The sequence below is a fragment of the Xiphophorus couchianus genome, unplaced genomic scaffold, assembly GCF_001444195.1.
Source record: "Xiphophorus couchianus unplaced genomic scaffold, X_couchianus-1.0 Scaffold1000102, whole genome shotgun sequence".
NCBI lineage: Eukaryota > Metazoa > Chordata > Actinopteri > Cyprinodontiformes > Poeciliidae > Xiphophorus > Xiphophorus couchianus.
In genome coordinates, this window is record NW_020963015.1 from 943,883 (window position 1) to 965,483 (window position 21,601).

Sequence of the window (21,601 nt, forward strand, 5' to 3'; positions counted from 1 at the left end):
CATTAACTCATTTTGTTCTTTTATATCTCGAGTTAAATTGACCAGTTTAATCGGAACGATGTGGATAAAATCATAGAAACTGCAGGAGTGGTGGCTTCTTCCTCTGACTGTCTGTTCAGCTCATGTTGGTTCAGATCCATTTCTCTGATCTGGGTTCATTGTGGGGTTATTCAGATATTTTACACCTGAACTCTCCTCTTGAATCCGTGTCGCCTTCATGTTGCCGAGGCTTTAATCTGATTTACAGTTGAGCAAAGGTCAAAGGTGAAGGACAGGAAGCCGCCAAACCTGCAGAGGAACCACGACGCCACAGATTTACATCCCATCCCTTCATCTGGTTTCCCAGGACGTTCCCGAGGGAAATCAGGACGACGCAGAGAAATCCGAGCTCCTTCAGAAGATTCAGCCATAAAAACGATTTAAACATTAAAAAATGTTAAAAACATCTTTATTCAGTCAGAGAAATAAAACATCTGAGACGTTCAGCCCAAGACGAGTCACTGAGATGCTTCACGGCAAACTAAAATTAAAAAACCATAAAGTCAAACAGAAAACCTGGAGTTCAGATGAGACTCACATTTAAACCTGAATAATTTGGGTTTGAACGAACAACGGAGTATTAGGGCCAGGCTAAACAATATTAATTATGACAATAAAGTACAAGTGTTGAAAGCTTAAATAATATGAACATAAAGTTTTATGGTATTTTAACTCTTATTCTAGCATTATTATGTCTTTATTATCATATTAATATGACGATTTTATATTGTTGTGATTTTATTCTGGTAATATTTGGACATTATTAATTATTTTTTCCTTTCTTAGTCTGGTCCTAAAGCTGTCATATAAACTGGAATAAATGCTGCCAACGTTTAATAAACAAACTTTTCTCCGGAAAACGGATCCGGTCGGATTCTGTTCCTCACATCATCAACAAAAATCTGGACTTTTTTACGGCTAAAACCTAATTGAACCTGAACACGTTGCTGCCTCCAGGATGGGCAGGATTTATTTCATTTTGTTCCTAAAAGCTGAAGCTCAGCAGCCAGAACCAACCGGGCTTCATGTGGAAGAATCTGTCAGGTCTGCAACGGCCACCAGAGGGCGGTAGAGTCCAGTGTTGTTTCAGTTCAGTCTGGATTCAAAACAAAGAGTAAAAACTTTAATGTTCTGTTCAGAACGTCCCTCAACTGATGCCGAACCCAGAGCAGAACCAATCGGAAGTTCTGCTTGAGATTCTGCAGAACCAGATCCAGTCCAGGTTCCAGTTTCAATAATCTTGTCTGTCATCGTTTGAATAATTTTGAGTCTTAAAAGTTGTAACATTTAAAAATCCACCAATCAGAACTTTAGTGTAAATATAAAAGGTTGAAAACATAAAAAGCTGAAATGTTCAGAGTTCAGTAGTTTCTCCAAACTCGGGGGGTCAGAGGTCGATTCCTCGTAAGCAGCAGGTTGAGGTTAAAACTCCGTCCTCCAGGATCCAGATTCTGAACATTAAACCGGTTTGGTGAAAATCTGGCCGGTTCTAATTGTCTAAAAATAGATTTCAGTTTCTTTCTCTCTCTGAAATGTTAAAATGTTCAGAACATGAAGAGTTCATATTAATAACTGGGATCATTCTGGGTTCCAGTTCTTACTGGGTTTAATGGAACCGTTCCGTCTCCAGACTGACTCAGTTCTGAGACCCAAAGTTCCAGGAGAGTTTCCTGTCCGGTTTCGGTTCTGGTTCTGGTGGACCAGGCCGGCGTTTGGGTCTACAGCTGCTCCACCGGCGCCCCCTCCTCTTTGGGCGGCGGCTCCAGGTGGATGGGGGCGAGGGCGGCCGGTTTCTTCACGCTGCCGAGGAAAAACCAGAAACAAGATTCAACCACTTCCATCTGACCTTTGACCTGTAAATCACTTCCTGTCCAACCAAACAATCTGAATATTAATAACCTCCAGTGGTTTTACTGAACATCATCAGAAATACTGTTTCTACTGCACAGTAGGAGTTGCACCAACTGGTCGATTCTTTACTCTGTGATTTTTCCACCAGTCGCCGTCAGACAAAACGGATATTTAATGAAAGAAGATAAACTAGGGGAGTTCGTCAGAAAGATCAAATTGTATAAAAATGGAAATAATTGGGGGGTTGAGCACAACCCCCATATGGAGGCCTTAGTCCTCGATGCGGCTGTCGCAGGTTTGATTCCCGGCCTGGTGACCTTTGCCGATGTCTTCCCCCTTCTCTCATTACTTTCCTGTCAATTTGCTATCAAATAAAGGCCACTAAAGAAAACCTTTAAAAAATTTACAGAATTTACCAAGGAGAAACTGAAAATTTCAGCAAGGGCTACCAAAACAGGAGCATTGCGGCGCAGTGGTTAGCGCGGCGCCCCGAGTATAGAGACTGTAGACTCTATACCAGAGGACGGTTGGCTCCGCCTCTCTCCTCCGCTACTCCTGTCACCTTCCTGTCGGATTGACTTAAAACTACCAGAGTAGTGTGTGGCAACGCGTCATGATGTCGGCCTTTTTTTTTTTTTAAAACTTTATTTTTATTCAATTTTTAAACATACAATCGAACATGAGGGCCAGGGCAAGTGGCATGTATTCACACTGATGGACGTTACAATGTTACAGATATTTCACTGTTTAAAATCACAAATGATAAGCAACAAGGAAAACTCCCAGGTGTCTGTCCGAGTGATGTGGAGTCACAACATCATCTGTTACACACCTTTGGCAATAAAATTATCCCATTTTTCCCAGAGTTTCTCTCCTTTCTCCTTTTTGAGCCGTATTGTAAAAGTCAACATTTCCATATCGTGGATCAGGTTTATAATATTCACAAGAAGCTTCAGAGTTGGAGGTCTGGGTTGGAGCCAACATTTAGTAATCGCTTTCTTGCTTGCAATCAAAAGTATCTTCAGCAAGTATGCTTCCCTATTACTGAGTCCCTCAGGAAGTACTCCGAGGTACATAACGGAAAACGAAAAGGCTAAAGTTATACCCAGGATTTCATAGATTACTCGATTAACATCCTTCCAGAAAGTCTTCAACAGAGGTCAGTCCCAAAAAATATGAAAGCAGCCTGCAGAAACCACACCGCACTCCCAGTGCAACAGAGCTGTGAACCACCCAGCTTCAATCTCTGCTTCGGTGTAATAAAAAATCTGACTAGGTTCTTCCAGCCCAAATCGCGTCATGTTAAGGAATTTGTGGCAGACAGAGTGTTCCTCCAAATATGCATCCAAGCCTCAGGTAAAATTATTACTTCTGCTACCTTTTCCCATCGTTGTCTAATATAATTAGTTGAGTTCTTATTCATAGATGTTAAGTTTCTGTAACATTTGCTGATGGTGTCTTTTGTATTTTTACCAGCATATGAATCCATAAATATTTGTAATATTCCTGGCTCTGCATCCAGGTCAGGGGTTTTGATTTCCTTCCTAAAGAAACTTCAGACCTGCAAATACCAGTAGAAATCTTCTCTGCCCATCTCATAAGTCCGGCACAAATCCTCAAATTTTGCTAACTCCCCATTTTTTATTATATTACAGAATATAATATTCTGTATATTATATGCAGTGATTCCCTGTTTCGCCCATCTTCTATATTTGTGGTCTATCGATGCTGGGAGGAAACGCGGTGGTACGCAGGCCAACTCAATACTCCTATCTGTTTGTGGAGATTAAACTTTTTAACCACCTCTGCCCACTTTTTCAAAGAGACACTCAAACATAAATTGTGTAGTTGGTATACCTGGGGCAGCCCATCCAGGCATCCCAGAACAGACTGTATGGGACAGTCCAACAAAGAAAGCTCAATGTCTTTCCATTTAGCCTCATAGGCTGGATTACACCAGTACACCAGAGGTTTAATCTGGGCAGACAAGTAATAATCCACCAGGCAAGGCAGGCCCATCCCGCCCTGATCCCCAGGCAGCTGCAGGGTCCAGTATCTTACTCTTGGCCTTTTATTGCTCCATATAAACCTTGAAAAATGCTTATCCCACTCCCTAAATTGTTTTGCTGGAACCTCTACTAGAAGTGCTGCGAATATGTACAATAGTCTTGGAAGAACATTTATCTTTATTGTTCGGATTCTGCTGCCGAAGTCAAGGGGAAGCAGGCTCCACCTGTCCAGGCTCCACCTGTCCAGGTCCTCATATATTTTCTTATTTATTCATTTATAATTAATTTCATATAATTGAGCCAAATTTCTTGTTAGTATAACACCCAAATACTCTATTTGTAGTTGATGCCAATTGAATTGATAACTATTTATTAACTGTTTTGATGGGACAAAATGGAAGGTCAAAATTTGAGTCTTTTGTATGTTGAGTTTATAACCTGAGAGTTTATAACCTGAGAGTTTATAACCTGAGAGTTTATAACCTGAGAGTTTATAACCTGAGAGTTTATAACCTGAGAGTCTATAACCTGAGAGTCTGCCATATGTTTCCAGAATGTTCATAAGTGATGAAATACCAGATTCAGGGTTTTTAATTACTACTAGAACATCATCTGCATACAAGCATATTTTGTTTTCCACATTCCCTATTGTCACCCCCTCCAGCCCAGACTCCTCTCTAATAACCTGAGCCAATGTGTCAATAAAAGGATTAAAGAGTAGAGGGCTTAATGGGCAGCCCTGCCTACATCCTCGTTGTAATGTTATTTGCTTCGAAAGGCTGCCATTAATTTTAATTCTTGCTTTTGGCGAAGTATACATATTTTTTATACATTGAATAAATTTATCACAAAACCCAAATCTCTTCATCACTTCAAACAAAAACTCCCACCCTACAGTATCATATGCCTTCTCGGCGTCTAAGCTGAGAAGGACTGCACTTGATTTTTCTTTAACTATATGATGAATAACATGAACGGCCCTTCTTATACTGTCATGCGTTTGTCTATTACCAATGAAGCCCGTCTGATCCTCATCTATCAGGAAAGGCATCAGGATACTTAATCTCTTAGCTAATATTGCAGCATATAGTTTGTAGTCTATATTTAAAACACTAATTGGTCTATACCCTTTAGGATCCGTTTTGTCTTTCCCCACCTTTGGTATGACCGATATAAACGCTTCTCGCCATGATGGCGGGAGAGCGCCCCCTGCCAGGGTGTAATTGAAGGAAGCCTTTAATGGTGGGAGAACAGATTCCTTCATGGCTTTATACCACTCAGGAGGGAACCCATCACAGCCCGGTGATTTGCTGGCCTTAAGATTTGATATCCCACGGTCAACTTCCTCAGCTGATATTTCTGCCATTCTGGTTTTTTCCCAGAGATGGAAGATCCAAGGAGTTAAGAAATTTTGGAATTGTTTGATTATTCATTTTGTCCGGCTGTGTGTACAGAGCTGCATAATACCCTTCGAATGATCGTCAAGTTTATTAGTTATTTTGTTAGTTTTTGGGTTCTGAACTTTATAAATTGTGTTTTCCACCTGTTGTTTCCTAAGCCTCCACGAAAGAACCTTCGCAGCTTTAGGCCCTGCCTCATAGTACCTCTGCCTCATATATTTAAGTTTTTTTTCAATTTCCTCACTTAAAATTTTGTGAATCTCCTGCTTAATAGGCCTCATTTGTTCTGATAAGGAGAGACTTTTGTTAATCGAATGCAGTTGCTCCAGTCTTTTTAAATTTTCCTGCAAGTCCGTTAGTTTTTTCTCTCTAATCTTCTTCAAATTAGCACATTTTGCAATTATTTTCCCCCTAATATATGCTTTAGCCGCATCCCACAGAATTGTAGGGCTAACTGTCCCATTATCATTAAATTCTAAGTAACTTTTAAGCTCCTCTTTCATTTCTGTTTTGAATGCAGTACTATTTAATAAACTTGTGTTGAGCCTCCATAAAGTGTTTTTAGGATTTCTAGTTAAATTAATTTTCATATTTAACCCAGAGTGATCAGAAATGTCTCTTTGGCCTATTACACAATCTTTCACTCTGTGAAGGTCCCTATTGAACATAAAAAAATAATCAATTCTAGTATGTATGTTATGCCTAGTAGAGTAAAAAGTAAATCTACGATCATGTTTATGGAAGTATCTCCATATATCTGTGAGTCCCAATTCCTGAAGAATTTTATTGAATTGTTTTTCTAAGTGAGTCTTTCTTCTCTCTCTGCTAGTTGTGTCCATTTTCGGGTTTAGGAGTAAATTAAAATCGCCTGCACATATACATGTGCCGTCTGCTTCTGCGGCCACAAGACTAAATACCTCCTTAAAGAAATCTATACTACCGGGGGGAGCATATATATTACACAGGGTGATCTTTTCCTGTTCCAACGTCCCCTTTAACAACACAAATCTGCCTTCTTTATCTTTATGTTCTGAAATAAAATAAAATCCGATGTTGTTTGATATAAGAATGGCTACCCCTCTTTTTTTCCCTGATCTGTGAGAAGTGTCTGTTATTACACAATAGCCAGCCCCGCCCTCTTCATCACGACTCCTTTGGGCTGACTACTGACCAGTTCTCCGTCTAACAGGTCCGGAAAATCTCTGAGACTTGGGTATTACCCTAAAAGCGCTCTATGAGAGATAATCTATTTAAACTGGTGGCGAAAGCGATTCGTCTAGCTCTAACTACCTCCGATCCAGAAGTTATGACCCTTTACAGTTAAGAAACAATCAGCTGAGTAGCCCTCGCAGCTGCTTAATTCCAATAACCACTTCTGTTAACGGTAGCTCACTTTCTAAATTATAACTCGCTCTTGGAACCGGCTAGATTACGTTTAGTGACTCAGATGTAAGTCCCAGGGTCATTATTTACACTCACCAAAGGAAAGTATGAAGCCACCTCTTTACTGGAACCATGTACATTAGTTTTACCTTTATTAAGAGAACTGAAAAATGATTAAACGACTCAATTAATTCCAATGTCCACCAACCTCATTAGAATTTTAGAGTATGAATTTATTAAGCAAGCTTAAGCAGGGATATGTGACATACAGATCAATAATCAATTGTATATAATACGAGAGCAGTATAATAAGATCCACATGTATAACCATACCATGCTGTCTCCTTTCCCTAACTTATGTCGCATGTTCTAAGATGGATTTTTTAGGGGGGAGTTCAACTCACACCCAGTTGCTGATGGATCTTTAGCAACAGGAACATCCAGAGACCTTGGTCGGAATCTTTGTCCTTATGTGGAAAAATCTTCCTTAGAATAGTAGCAAAGTAGAACGGGTTAAATCCTTTAGAAACCCAGCTCTTTATCCCTCCGGGAACTTTGTCTTTTCTCCAAGTCTGTTGCAATGTATTTGGGTTGAGGCAAGACCGACGGCCGAATCAGGAACCTGGGCTTGGGCGTCCGGAACTTGTCCCTTCTTGGCGGCACTGAGTATCAAGTCTCCCGTGGTTCCAGGGTGCGGTCCGTTGCTGTTTCCTCTGCTTCCCCGTTTCGACTCCTTCAGCGCCGTGGACAAAGAACACTTACTTCTCCTTTTTCGTCTGCTTTTATACGTTTCTCCGCCATGTATGTGTACGGGGAGTTTTAGGTTACGGGGTTTCCTGAACATCTGCTGATTTTCACGGAAAACCCCATCAGCCCCTCCTGTCTGCTGACTAGTGTGGAAAGTTCCGTCCTTCCCCCAGCGTGTTGATCTTGGCTAACCACTCCGCAACACCCATCCTGTGCGTCCTGGCCATCTGTTCAGAACTGCTTGCGACAGCAGGAACTCACAAGTTCCCCTTCTCTTTCCACTCAGTATTTTCTCTGTTATTAATCATTAAACACAGTCAACCCGTAGCTTATATTAAAAACCATTTGCATCAATTTTCAAATCATCACAACTTTGATATTTATTAAGAATTAATCACCTCTTTTACTTATTATAAATCATCAAACATAATCATTTCATTGTTGTTACTGTTTCAGATCATCATTCAGTATTACATTTCAGAATGTTATCCAATGAGTACTTATACCCATATCATACATATATAATCAATCATTATTATAATCAAAGCACAAGACTGCTGTATTTTTAGGCCCTCATGCACCTTTTTCTGCGTGTACCTGGAAAGATCTCATAACCCCATGCCAGTTTTCTTGACAGAAGCAAAATATGTTTTTCTATAACCCATTTTCTTTATTTTCTCATGTTCTTCATTTGACAAATGTGTTTCCTGTAAGAAACCAATGTCAACCTGCTCTCGTTTAAACTTTGAAATGATCTTGCTTCTTTTAATGGGATTCTTTATACCATTCACATTCAGCGTCTGTATATTATAACACTGCATATCCTCTAGACACCATGACAACACTCCTAGCCCTCAGAACACACAAAGAACAGAAATACATAAAAACAGAACTTGTCATAACAATGAACAGGTCTTCCAATAGGAGGATCCCTTATTCCTCTTAATGTAGGGGGAAGTGCCAATAAGTGGGGCTCCTGCCTAGTTGCCTACTTAAAGGAAGGAAACTGAAAAAACTAATTTAAGAGTCACCTGCATCGGTTCTTCATTACTCCAATTATGAAGGGGGTCACAGTCCTCACCATACTCGTGTGCAGAGACAGCCACCCCGTGACACACTGGTACTAATCAGATGGTCTGCTTCTCTCAATTGTTTCTTCGGTGGGGGTAAGGAAGATTATTCCACCATAGCAACGTCCTCTCCGCCTGGCCGCTGAAACACCTTCAGCTTTTCCCGTGCGCTCTCTCGCAGGCCAGGCGCGCTCCCAACGCGTCGTGGTCTCACTATATCCGTTGACAGAAGATTGTTGATCGCCTCCGCTGTGATGACTTTGGACCTGTTTGCAGACACCGGTCCCACTGTGAATCCACGTCTCCTTAGGTCCAGCGCAGCCTCCTCCGCGCTGCTGTAGATGACCATGCCGGAGTCAAAGTGCACACGCATTTTAGCCATCGGGGTTTGGAACCGGATAGCGTTTTCTTTAAGTGCTTTCTTAACCGGAGCATACTCTCTCCTCTTCAGTTGTATGTTTTCAGCATAATCGTGGTCGAAGAATATGTGTTTTTCTTGTATATATATAGGCTTCTTCCAAGCCGTGCGGAGAATTTGTTCTTTAACGTTAAATTTCAGAAAGTGCACCACCGTGGACCGAGGTGGAGCCCCCGCTGGAGGCTGCGCACCCAGCGCTCTGTGGGCTCTCTCTATCCCCAGATTCTTCTCACTGCCCAGATCCAAACTGTCCCCAAGTTCAGTTCGAAGCATGTTTTCCACATACCTCTGCATTGAGGTACCTTGTGCATTTTCAGGGATGCCATATACCCGCAAATTATTCCGGCGTGAGCGTCCTTCCAAATCCGTGATCTTCTCCCGAAGTAATTTCTGGTCATTTAGCAGCTGGACGATAGCATCTCTCACTCCAATGTCCCAACTCTCTTTCTCTGCCATGCTCTTCTCCATTTCTCCAAGACGTTTACCCATCTCCTCGGTCTTGTTGATAGTGGCGCTAACACGTTGATTTATTTCATTTGTCAGCTCGTTCAATAGGACTTTAATTTCCTCCTTTAAGCTCATTCTCTCTTGCGCTAACTCCTTCTTCATTTCTGATTTGAGGTCCTGCGTGCCCTCTGCCATTACTTCACTCACCACCTTTCTTAGTGAGCTAATTGTAGCAGGCAAGGCCTCATCCGCCATCTTAACTCTTCCTCGACCGCGTGTGTTCCGCAGGCTTTGCTTTCGTGTCGCATTTCCGAGTTCCGAGACTGGACTCGTCCCTTCTTGTTTTTATCCCCACTCATTCTTCTTGAGAGAGAGTAACTTTTAACGCGCTAACCTTGGATTAGGTGTTTTATATCTAGCGACGCAGGACCTCTTTTCTATGCTGCCACACTGTTCGCCATGACACCGGAAGTCTCCCATGTCGGCCTTTCTTATCCATCCAACTGATCAACGTCACTCTGATATTGAAGCTTCTAACCTGGCAGCTTTACGCTCTTATAAAAATACTGTTGGACAACATCTCGAAACGAAGCATATGTATTTATATCAACTTGAAGTTAGTTCTGTTTGCTTAACTCTGGTTTGTTTGTCCTTACCTGCCTTTGAGTTGCCGGACTGAAGATGATCCAGGGCTCAGCGGCTTAAATGCTGATTGGACAGCAACACTAGTTCCTGCTGGCAGGAATTTGTATTTTCTTTGTTTAGATAAGTTTTTGCATTTAAATAAATACCTGTAATTAAAGTTTAATATTTTTGATTTTCATTTTTGGATGTTTAGTTTAGTCAAACTTAGCTGTACTGTTATTTGTTAGTAACTGTATTCTGTTTAGTTACCCCTGCTGTGTGTTAACTGGTCTGATCAGCCAGTGTATAAACCCTGTGTGTCATTTGTTTGTGCAGCCAGATTGTTTGCATTTTTGCCTGAGTTCAGTTTTGTTTCTTTGACCTCTTTTATGAGCTCAGATCTTTTTTGTCATATAATACTTTGGATTAAAATAATAAGAAGAATAAAAAAACATATTTTTCTAATATTTCCTGTGATGACTCCTGTTTTCAACTCGGTCCATCACAAACCCCTGCTGCATAGACTTTATTTTAGCTTTTAAACTAAAATAAAAATGACAAATTGTTGGATTTCATGACTTTTTAATAATTTATAAAATGTTTTCTTTCACAGCAGCTTTCAAAAGCTGGAAAATCTGTTAATTCCTCCTCATATTTAAACCTTTCTGTGAACAGAGTGAGGTTAAATGTCGTCTCTTTATTAAACTAGGGGGCGCTGCTACTGCTACTTTTGTTTGTAGGACAGGATGCAGTAAACCAGCAGCATGATCAGCTGATCTGTTCTGGGATCAGGTCTGAATCCTCTACTATTCAGTTCTATCTTTACACCGATTATACTGTGATGTACTTCTGAGAATAACCATAATTTAATCAGTCACAGCTTGAATTGTTTTATTTTTGTTGTTGTTTGGTGCACAAAATACGACAGAAGTTAATTAAAAAAAGAGAGTAAAGCTAAAATAGCATAGAATAAAGTCATATGGTATAACTTTAATCTCATATTCTCGTTTAATGATCAAACAATGGAGGTTTAAGGAGTTTAAGGAGTTCAAACTGCTTTTTCTCTTCTGATGTTGGCATTAATATGAAGCGCAGAGTTTGGTATTCTCTTCCCAGCCCAAGAATTACTTACGAGTACGGAGAGATCGGCACGGCAATGACCAGAATGTGGTTCCTTTTCCTGAAGAGCCGCCAGAGTCCTCTGTGATATCCTCGAACATCCAGGTCCCAAACGTGGAGGCACTGATAGAAAACACGGAAACGCCACGTCATCCAGGGGAAACCCTTCCATCTCCCAACCTGGATGACGGAGAGCGTGTACCTTGGCCAGCTCGGTCCAGGTGGACGTGTCCAGCTCAGACTCCATCTTTATGAACATGACGTAGGTCTTGCCCTCCGTGTCCGGGACGAACGAGTCCTCGCAGGGATTCCTGGAGTGATCCAGCAGCTCCGCCTCCCTGGATCAGGGACAAACACATCCGGAATGCCGTGGGAAACTTTAAACAGACGTCACAACCCGAGCAAGATCCTTGGTTCTGCAGGGAGTCTCACCTCAGCAGCTTCTGGATCTCCACCTCGTATGCGTCTTTCCTCAAACTAGGAAGCAGAGAAACAAGAAAAACGGTCAGAGAATCAACAGAGATCCAGAAAACAGCTCCCGGCTGCTGAACGCACCTCTCCACGTTCCTCAGCTGAACGTTGGGAATTGTGTTAAACTTGTGCTTCTTGAAATAAACTTCCTGTGAAGAGAAGAAGAAGAAAACTGGATCCATAAAGTCATCTGAAAATGTGTGAACTTCGGTGTGTTTGCTGTTAAATCAGGTTATTAGTTTTCGTTCAAAGTCAGATAAAAACTTGTATAAAGTAAATTTTTACCCAACTTGAAACTCCTACATCCCTTGAGTCAAACATGTTTATGTTTTATCCAGAGCTACACATTCAAACAAGGACTTAGCAATGCAGCTAATATCAAAGCTAACAATGAGCTACAGGAAGTTGTACAGGAATGAGCTACAGTAGCAGGAAGACCAGTAGTCCGGTTCTGTCAGAGGGAAGTACAGGTTAGGAAAACTTTCCTAAAAAATCTAAAACTCAGATTTATGTTTGTGACTTAAATTAAAACATTTGATTGTTTATACAGAGAGGGTTAAAACTAGCTTAAATTAATGTGTGTATGTGTGTGTACTTGTTTATGTATCTTCTGGGACCTTTAATGCTTGACATGCATTATGAGGACCCATAAGGTCCCAGGATGGGTAGAAATACAAACTTGTGTGTATGATGTTTCTGTGAAAGCAATCCTTGGGTTCTCACATGGAAATATCCATTCATGTTGAGGCCGATGATGCCGAAGTGGTAGGAGCGCGAGACGTCGGGAATGATGCACTCTCTGCCTTTCCTCTGCTCCGGCATCCTCATCCACATGTCCCAATCCCAGAGCTGCAGCACCAGAAGAAAAATCTACATTTTCTATCAAATCCAGCTTAAACAATGGCCTTTCCATAATTTCTCTATAAGATCTTATTTAATCTGTTTTTATAAAATTTACTCTAGACTTTAAGAAAGCTGCCAGATTTGATTTAGTAATACATTTGCATTCAGGTTCAGTTTTTAAATATCTCTTCTCTGATTTGTAGATTTAACTAGACATTTATTGCATCGTTTATCATTTACCGTGATAAATTTCTAATAAGATTTGATCTTATTCCTCCTTGTCACAATAAATTCTAATAAATAATTTTAAAAATAACCCAAACCACTGTAATGTCAAGAATATGATTTTTAAAGTGTTTCCTCCACTGTTCAATAACGGTGCATCAGTAAACATCAATACATTTTAAAGAAAGATTAAATGCAGTTACTGTTTGAAGCTTAGAGATAAAAATTACATTTCTATATGTGACTGGTGTCCTAAGAAACACAATACGAATGGAAATCAAGAGAAATGTTTGTGGTGCTATGATTTCCATGTCAGTCATACAGTTGCATAAAAAATAAGGAATAATTATTATAAAAATTATTTTTATCATTGTCACAATATTACAACAAAATATTGTGTTAAATCTCTAAGTCCGTATAACTCGTCCCTAAAACTGAATATTTTCACATCTGTCAGTTAATTTTTCTGTCTTAATGTTTGTGACCTTTTCGGGGGTCGGCCATTTTGGCTCCAGCTCGTCCTTGTAGATGCTCTTCTTCAGCACCCAGCCCAGGCCGGGCATGCTCTCCACTCGGTAGAGGAGGGCAGGGTCCTCCGCTGTGTGCTCATAGCCCTGCTCACAAACCAAACAAAAGTTTAACACACCTGGACTCCAGGTAATGACACACAAAGATACAAAGAGGAACAGCAAAAGCAAAGGAGGTGGATCAGCAGTAACGGAGTCATCCAGGACATTTTACTGTGGGATATTGGATCGTGAACATTTAGCATGTCATTCTGGTCATGAGGTTGTTATAAAGCAACAGACTCCAGTCAGAGGCCTTTTCAGATTTGTTGTGAGACTGACTGCTACTGGAGATCCTTCCTGCCCACAGCAAGCGCCTGGAACTGAACATCTGGAACACGGACTGTCGAGACTGACCTGGTCGTTCCAGGCTGAGATGCAGTACAGGCTGTCGTCCTGGTCCAACAGGTGGATGGTCTGACTCAGGAAGCTGTCAGGAAATGGACAGGGGTCAGATGGGAGGGACAGAGGTCAGAGAGGAGGAACAGGGATCAGAGGGGAGGGACAGGGGTCAGACGGGGGGGACACAGGTCAGACGGGGGGGACACAGGTCAGACAGGGAGGGACAGGGGTCAGACGGGAGGGACAGGGGTCAGACGGGAGGGACAGGGGCCAGACGGGAGGGACAGGGGTCGGAGGGGAGGGACACAGGTCAGACGGACTGACAGAAAAGTCTTACATATATAAGATTGAATAGTTCTGCCACAATTAGATATAAGACATGCGATTAACGTATTTAAGGCCAACTTACCAATGAATTAATGATTTTTTAGGTAAATGAATTTAAGACATTTTAAGACCTTATTTTTAAGTAGAATAATTTAAGACTTTTTAAGGATGGCGGACATAATGTACAGAACGCTATGAAGATGCACAATTTAAATATCTGCGCGACAGAAAACTCCTGCAAGGACAAAATTCAAGACCTTGGACTGACATACCAACTTAGAGTTTCTAAATTAATTTAAGACATTTAAAGGCCTTGATTTTAGAAACATGAGTTCAAAACATTTGAAACATTTTTCAAGATGAGCGAACACCCAGCAATAATGTCTGACTGTGTGTTTACAGTGGAAAGTGAATCTCAGTTTAGCCCCGCCCATTTCAGTTTAGCCCCACCCATCCTCCCATCCACTCTGCAGTTTCTCAAACTCTGGTCTTTCTGAAAACCTGATTCTGCAACCACCGCCACCTAGTGGACACGCAGCAGAATGCAGCTGATATTTACAGGAAACTCGGTTGGGTTTACATCAAAGTTCAGCTGAACAGAACCTGAAGAAGTCCACAGAGATGTCCAGGTCCTCCTCCAGAACCACGGCAAACCCGGCATCCTGTCCAAACACAGAGAAGGTTCTGTCATGAGACCGGACCCGGTCAGAACCATGATGGCGCGTCGATGCGGAGACTCACAGGGTGAAGGTTAAAGGTCGCCGTCAGACTCGCTTTGTAGTGCTGAAACAACAGAAAACCAGCCGGTCACAGCAACGTGCAAACTGGAAGATTCAAGAACCTTTCAAGCATTTTCAAGGTCAGTTTGAAAACTTTTCCAAACTTTGGGGTTTAAAACAAAAAAAATCTGAAAAAGACAATTCAATGTTATATTTATTACTTTCATTTCCTGTCTAACTGGGAGCTCTGGTCTAACTGGGAGCTCTGATTTAACTGGGAGCTCTGATTTAACTGGGAGTTCTGGTCTAACTGGGAGCTCTGATTTAACTGGGAGCTCTGGTCTAACTGGGAGCTCTGATTTAACTGGGAGTTCTGGTCTAACTGGGAGCTCTGATTTAACTGGGAGTTCTGGTCTAACTGGGAGCTCTGATTTAACTGGGAGCTCTGGTCTAACTGGGAGCTCTGATTTAACTGGGAGCTCTGATTTAACTGGGAGTTCTGGTCTAACTGGGAGCTCTGATTTAACTGGGAGCTCTGGTCTAACTGGGAGCTCTGATTTAACTGGGAGCTCTGGTCTAACTGGGAGCTCTGATTTAACTGGGAGCTCTGATTTAACTGGGAGCTCTGGTCTAACTGGGCGCTCTAGTTACCTGGGCGACGCGGGCGTTCTTGATGCTGATGGGTGTGTGCTGGACGCCCTTCAACCCGAACAGCTCCACCACGTCCATGGGCTCCTGGAGCAGACACACACACACACACACACACACACACACACACACAGCCGTTAGAGGGAGGCTATGGCATGGCGGTGGCAGCATCATGCAGGTGGGAAGCTGGAGCCGAGCGTCTGAACCTCGTAATATCCGTCGATGAAGACGGTGATCATCTGCGGGTTGACTCCGTGAGCCGAGAGCAGCGAGCGCAACATCCTGCAAGCAGACAGGAAGCTCCAGCTATACCCTTCAAAATAAAAGCTCTGATTTTCTTCATACCAGACCCTTTTTTAACCAGCAGTGACTGGAACCGGGTCTCACCGGTACAGGTAGTTGGGGCGGTTTCCAGCGATGACGGCCACTGGGACATTGAAGACGTTGTTACTGGGAAGCTGCAAGCAGAGACCAGATGTAACTGGTTTAACTGGAAGCCATCAGACGACATTTAACTGGATCAACCAGATCAGATGTAACTGGAAGTTATAAGATGAAACAGAAAAGTAACACCAGACTGAGTATTAGAGAACGCTGCAGGTTCAGGTTTCAGCCAGCAGGGGGTGGTGCTGCGCCACTGAACGTGATTTAAACCAACATCTGCGATCTGAGGCTGGTTCTGGTTCTGTGATCAGTGCGGTGACTCACCGGGTCGGGGTTGAACTCGATGGGCGCCGGGTCTTTGCAGCTGCAGATGCTGCCGTATCCCTCCACCTTGCTGCAGAACAGCTTCCTCTTCCGGTTGAGCTCTGTGTCGGCCCAGTGGCACTCGGCCTCTGCAGAACCACAGACAGGTCAGAGACAACAGGAGGCTTTCTGCAGGTCGGCTGGGTTCTCTCAGAACAGACCCAGCAGAGTCTGGCTGCAAACTTCAGCTGCGTTCTCACAGCTTGTTTCTTTTGAGTCTCGTTTCTCTGCGGTGTGAGCGTAGCAGCTAACAGCTAGCAGATTTCATCAGCTGAGCTACTAAAAAATACTCGACCAATAAAAGGAGAGGATCAGTTTAACTTAGACAATAAAACGTCTGAATCTGAAGGAACGTTTTGACAATTTACAGTAGAGATGCACGGATACGACCAAGAGACGACATTCCCTCTCTGCTTCCGCTTAACATCCTGCAATGCTGCATCGCTGTCACATGACCAACCAAAGGTCGCATGACTAACCAAAGGTCGCATGACCAAGCAAAGGTCGCATAACACACTGCAGATCCCCCCCCCTCTCAAAACCCCCTCAGAAACAAAAACAGAAACCAGATAGAAATGAACATTTGTTAAAATCAGTCCAGTTTTATTGGACTGTTTCGATATTTTGCATCTCTACTTTAGAAACATGAGGATGTTTTGCGGCTCGGATACCTTCAGCGGCGGTGAGCTGGACCTCGGTCTTCAGCAGAACCGGGTCGCCCCACGTGGATAGAGCCGGAGACTTGGAGTGCTTCTCTCCATACACCTGACCTGGAAACACGGAGCAAACATTCCTGACCTAAACAACGACTTCAAAAACTCTCAGGTTTTGATAGAAAGTTTGGCGCCAGGATGATGTGGGTTTTTTGGCCGTATCAAAATCAGTTAATCTCAGAAATCTGCAGTGGAAACAATTTTTTCACATCATGACTCTCATGATCAACAGCCGGATGTTTCTACTAGCAGAAACCACAAAGAAGACGACAACAGTAGGGTGACCAAACGTCCGTATTTCCCGGGACATGTCCGTATTTCACGTCCTGTCCCGGGCGTCCCGGGTTTTTTTTAGAAAGTGAGGAAATGTCCTGTTTATTTAAATTTCCTTCATTGGACCATTAAATTTACAGGCACTAGGGCACTGCGCACGGCCCTGCGTGTGACGTAATCCCTGAGCCGCGTCAGTGCGGGCAGCCATGTTCTTAATCAGAAGATAGATAGCGTGGCTGTCAGTAGCCAACAACATGCCAAGGCGCAAATGTATGGAGAAATGTATATACATTTCTTAGACCTTTTTTTAATTTAATTCTGCACGTATAAGGGATAATTGTCTTTTTAAAAAGAATAAGTGTTGCTGCCAATTTGAAGTTGAATTTATTTCATAAGGACAGCACATAATAATCAACATTAAGACCATTTCAGCTCATATTTCATTAGATCATTTAATCGAGTTTCTTGCTTGTTTTGCTGCTGTTTGTAATTTTGTTTGTTTTATCAAATTTCTCCTGTAAATGAGATCCTGGATAAATAAAAGTCAAACTAAAATATTTTCAAATTTCTGTCCCTAAAATTATCCCTGACCAAAATATTTCAGTTTTCACAGAAGAAAAAAAAAGGAATTTGAAGGGTTAAAAATCTGAATATTGGTGTATATTTAACAGATTGGGCTCCAGAACCAGAACCAGAACCAGATGAGGAACCATCTGACCTCCTTTCTTCACCACCAGGGTCCACATGTCCCTCCAGCTCAGGCCCAGCGCTGCCTGGCTGCCCAGGCTCTTCAGCAGGTTCTTGGCTGCGTCCTTCAGGTGGAACGTTCCCTCGTCCTGTCCGACAGAACCGGCCCGGTCAGCAGAACCACACACAGAAATCCAGCCCGCCCCGACGGACACGCCCACCTTGACGGTGAAGATGAGGATCCGGCCGCGGGTCACCATGTTGAGGAAGAGGATCATGGCTTCATCCTCGTGGGGGGAGTAAGTGTCGAAGATCCGCTTGGCCATCACATGACCCTGGAACGGGAGAACGGACCAATCAGAACCGGCCGGTGGGTTTTAGCGGCAGACGGCGACCGGCGGCGCTCACGGTGGCCTGGTTGAGGACGATGACGTGAACGCCTCGGCCCTGCTCCCGCATGTCGTCCTCCAGAACCTGCAGCGGGTCGGGAAGCCCATTAAAGGAGCAGCACCAGAGATCCAGGCAGATACAGACACTTTACAGCAGCAACGATGTTACCTTCAGTTATAAACATCAAACATTAAAAGAAACGTTACTTCCTGATTTAATGTCCTTCTCTTCAAAAGAAGCTCCGCCCCCAGGAAGTCGTTCCAACATGGCTCCTCTGTTAACCCTTAATGTTTTACCAGCGCTGCTCTGAGCAGCAGCTCCTTTAGCTCAGCAGTTCCACCAGCTGTTTGCTAATTGCTACTGGCTAGTCTGAAGGAGCGATCCAGAGCTCAGCCACTAGGGGGCAGCAGCTGCTCTCATTCTGTCTGCAATAATCCATCTGAGACAGATTATAATCTCCAGAACCTCACGCCTCAGTTGGTTCTGGTTGCTTTACCAGAACCCAGTGGATCCATTACAGCAGGAGAACTCAGCAGAACCATAAATCATTCTGTGTAGCAGAGCCATTAGAACTCTGAGCCAAACCGGAACCAGAACCAGACTGACCCATGGTTCTGAACTCTGGCAGGTCGCTCACCGTGGTTCCGTCCACGGCCACATAGACCTTGGAGCGGCTGGAGTAAACCTCGATGTCCAGAACCCTCCTGCCGCTGGCCGGCCGGCGAGGAGTCTCCATGTTGGGAACAACGTCTTCCACAAAACAAAGTCAGAACAATTAGAATAAATGAGAACGTTGGCACAAAACGGGCAAAACCTCTGCTTCATTACGACTGGAGGAGCCAATCTAACGATAATCTGTTGGATTAAATCTTTATTTATTCTGGTACGCCCGTTTGGCTGCTTTCATAATTATCTGTAGTAAATATTCCTGATGATGGAAAAGCAGATTCATCAGTAATGAACCAGAAACCGTTTGCTGACCGTATTCCTGATCGGCAGCGTCTTCATCAGCGACTCGCCGCGTGTCCAGGATCAGCTTGATGTTCACCACAACGGTGACGAAGAGGAACAGCACGGCGCCGGCCTGGGGAGCAAACACACGGGTCCATCTGTCAGCTGGACCGGACCGAACCGGAGCCGAGTCCAGATCATCTGGACCGGGCCGGAGCCGAGTCTAGAACACGCTAACCATGGACAAACTAGAGCCGGAGTTTTAACACCTTAATTTCAATTTATTTGTTACAGATTTTAATGAGATTACTTGAATTTTTTATTAATACATATAAAAGTTCCAGCCGGAACCTTTAAATTTGTGAGTTTCTGGTACGCCCGTAAATTTGACACAGCAGCTACATTTGCTAATAACATTGATGAAGCGTCTTCTCTCAGCCAATTGGGTTTTAATTTTTGCTTTTAAACAATCTGATTGGATTCTGGAAATGACTACTGTTGTGTTCAAGTTGTGCTAAAAGCAGTTAGCATGTCAGAGACGCTAATCAAGCCTAAACTAGCATCTGAATGCTAATCATGTAGCAGTAATGCAAATGTCAGCGTCCACATTTCTAAAGACGCTCCATGATCAGGGATTCATAAAACACTTTGTTCCAATCTGCTGGCTGAAGATCAGAATACAAGAATAAAAATATAAATATCTTTGTTGTTGAGCTCATATGTCTCTTTATTTAATAATTTAGCAGCAAAAAGGTTTATTGTATTGGATATGTTGCTTATTTTATATATATTTCTTGATTAAATGTGATTAATTACAGACCATGAAACACAAAAACATTTAATTGAGTGCCTCCATTAGTTTTAACTAAAAGTAAAGCCGACACACACCTTTAATTTATGCTGAAGTGAGACCTCTTGTTTCTACACCAGCTTTGTTGTCCTAATTTTATTTTGTCCGCTCAGCTTGTTCTGCTAATTTCATGTCAAGAAGATTCTAATCAAGTTATTTTTTATTCTTAAAAACATCTGAGGAAACAGAACTTTATTCATTTCTACATATTAACTCAGATTTTATCATTAGTTACTTTATGTGAGCAGAAAAATGTTGAAGTAATAACAGTGATGACACCAGTACTCGAACTGGACCTCTGGCTGTCATCATTCTCCCGCAGGCTTAGGATTTTTATTTATTTTCAACAGAACCAGAACTCCAATTCTTTTAAAAGTAACCGAACCTGAGTCAGAACTCGGAACCTGAGGGTTGGACTCGGATCTGGGCTTTAAACCAGCAACAGAGAGCAGAGCTGTGGTTCTGTAGATCCATCCAAACATCCTTCATGGTGACCCAAGGAGATCCTGCCTACAGAAACAGAACCAGAACCGGGCTGACCTGACAGAACCGCCGGAGGCTCCTCCTCTGGGTCAGCCGGTACTTCCAGGTCAGGTACCAGCTCCTCTGCTGCCGCGGGATGAACGGCTTGGCCCGGGGGTTCGGGGTCCAGGTCTCCATCACCTCAGAACCACAACAGCACCCCAAACTGACCCACTTAGGGCCCACAGTCACATGGTCACCTGGGAGACAGAAGGTCACGGAGAAAGTTTAGCTAACCTGGGTACCGCTGCCGGTTCGGTTCGGATTAAAGCTGCTGGTAAACTCACAAATTCCTCCCAGAGGTTGGTTCTGTTCGCTTCATGTTCGAGTCAGATTAAAGACTTAGCAGAACCAGCAGAACCCGCTGAAAGCCGCAGCTACATGATGCTACCTGATGCTACCTGTGGCGCTGCGCTCCAGCCTCTGTTTACTTCCGGTGGGCTGCTGCTCTGCTGCCCCCTGCTGGCTGCAGATGTTACGTCTAGTTTATCTGAGCACTTCATCAGTTATTCAACAAGCAATAAACATTATATTTTGTCAAATGACATCATCAAAACCATCAAGTAAATACACATCAAGTATGTTTGTATTAAATGAAACCTTGATAATCAAGATGGAAAAAAAATAAATCTAGAAGAGTGTATTACAGTCAAGGAGGAAAATAACTTTCAACACACATCAAAACATAAATTTGTACAAACAAGATAATTTGTTGATAATCTACAATATGTGATAATTTCACAGCTCACTGTTCCTAAAGCCTTGAGATTCAGTGTTATTCTAAAATCTTTCTACTTCAGTGCAAGTAAGAGCTGCATTCTTCTCTTCATGTTCTTTACAGCACATCCTTGTCAACAATATCAGAAACTAAATTTTATTCTAGTAAGTATTCAGAGACATCCAAACTTTAAAACTGAAATAAAAGACTAAATGAAAATATTAAATATCAACTAAAAAAATTAAATAAATCAACTTTTTCCTGAGCAGGGAACTAATCCATCATAACTTTGATTTCAAAAACATGACACTGTTTTCGAGGCATATAAACCTCTGCAGTGAAAGTGACAGATTTCTGTTGGCCCTCAAGTTGAAAGTGGACAAATTTAACTTTAAATTATAGCACATTAAGGCATTTAATTCTAATTCTCCTGGTATTGATTAGACTTAAAGTCTTCAGCCATCAGAAATCTTGTCTAATAATCAGTTTATTAATGATGCAG

The 21,601-nt window shown here is 42.6% G+C and overlaps 1 protein-coding gene across 1 annotated transcript; it reads right to left on the reverse strand.

The window, feature by feature from the left end:
* Positions 1-430: 430 nt before the first annotated feature.
* Positions 431-20,829, reverse strand: pomgnt1 (protein O-linked mannose N-acetylglucosaminyltransferase 1 (beta 1,2-)). The gene is made up of 22 exons (XM_028011882.1): positions 20,669-20,829; positions 20,400-20,581; positions 19,040-19,142; positions 18,696-18,808; positions 18,077-18,142; positions 17,890-18,003; positions 17,700-17,817; positions 16,667-16,765; positions 15,957-16,084; positions 15,636-15,706; positions 15,455-15,530; positions 15,252-15,335; positions 14,623-14,664; positions 14,485-14,543; positions 13,570-13,642; positions 13,132-13,260; positions 12,302-12,427; positions 11,663-11,727; positions 11,540-11,584; positions 11,310-11,445; positions 11,121-11,230; positions 431-1,839 (listed from the first exon to the last, which is right to left on the reverse strand). Exons 2-22 carry the CDS (start codon positions 20,517-20,519, stop codon positions 1,758-1,760), a joined length of 1,959 nt encoding a protein of 652 aa, XP_027867683.1. The 5' UTR covers positions 20,520-20,581; positions 20,669-20,829; the 3' UTR covers positions 431-1,757.
* Between the last annotated feature and the right edge of the window lie 772 nt (positions 20,830-21,601).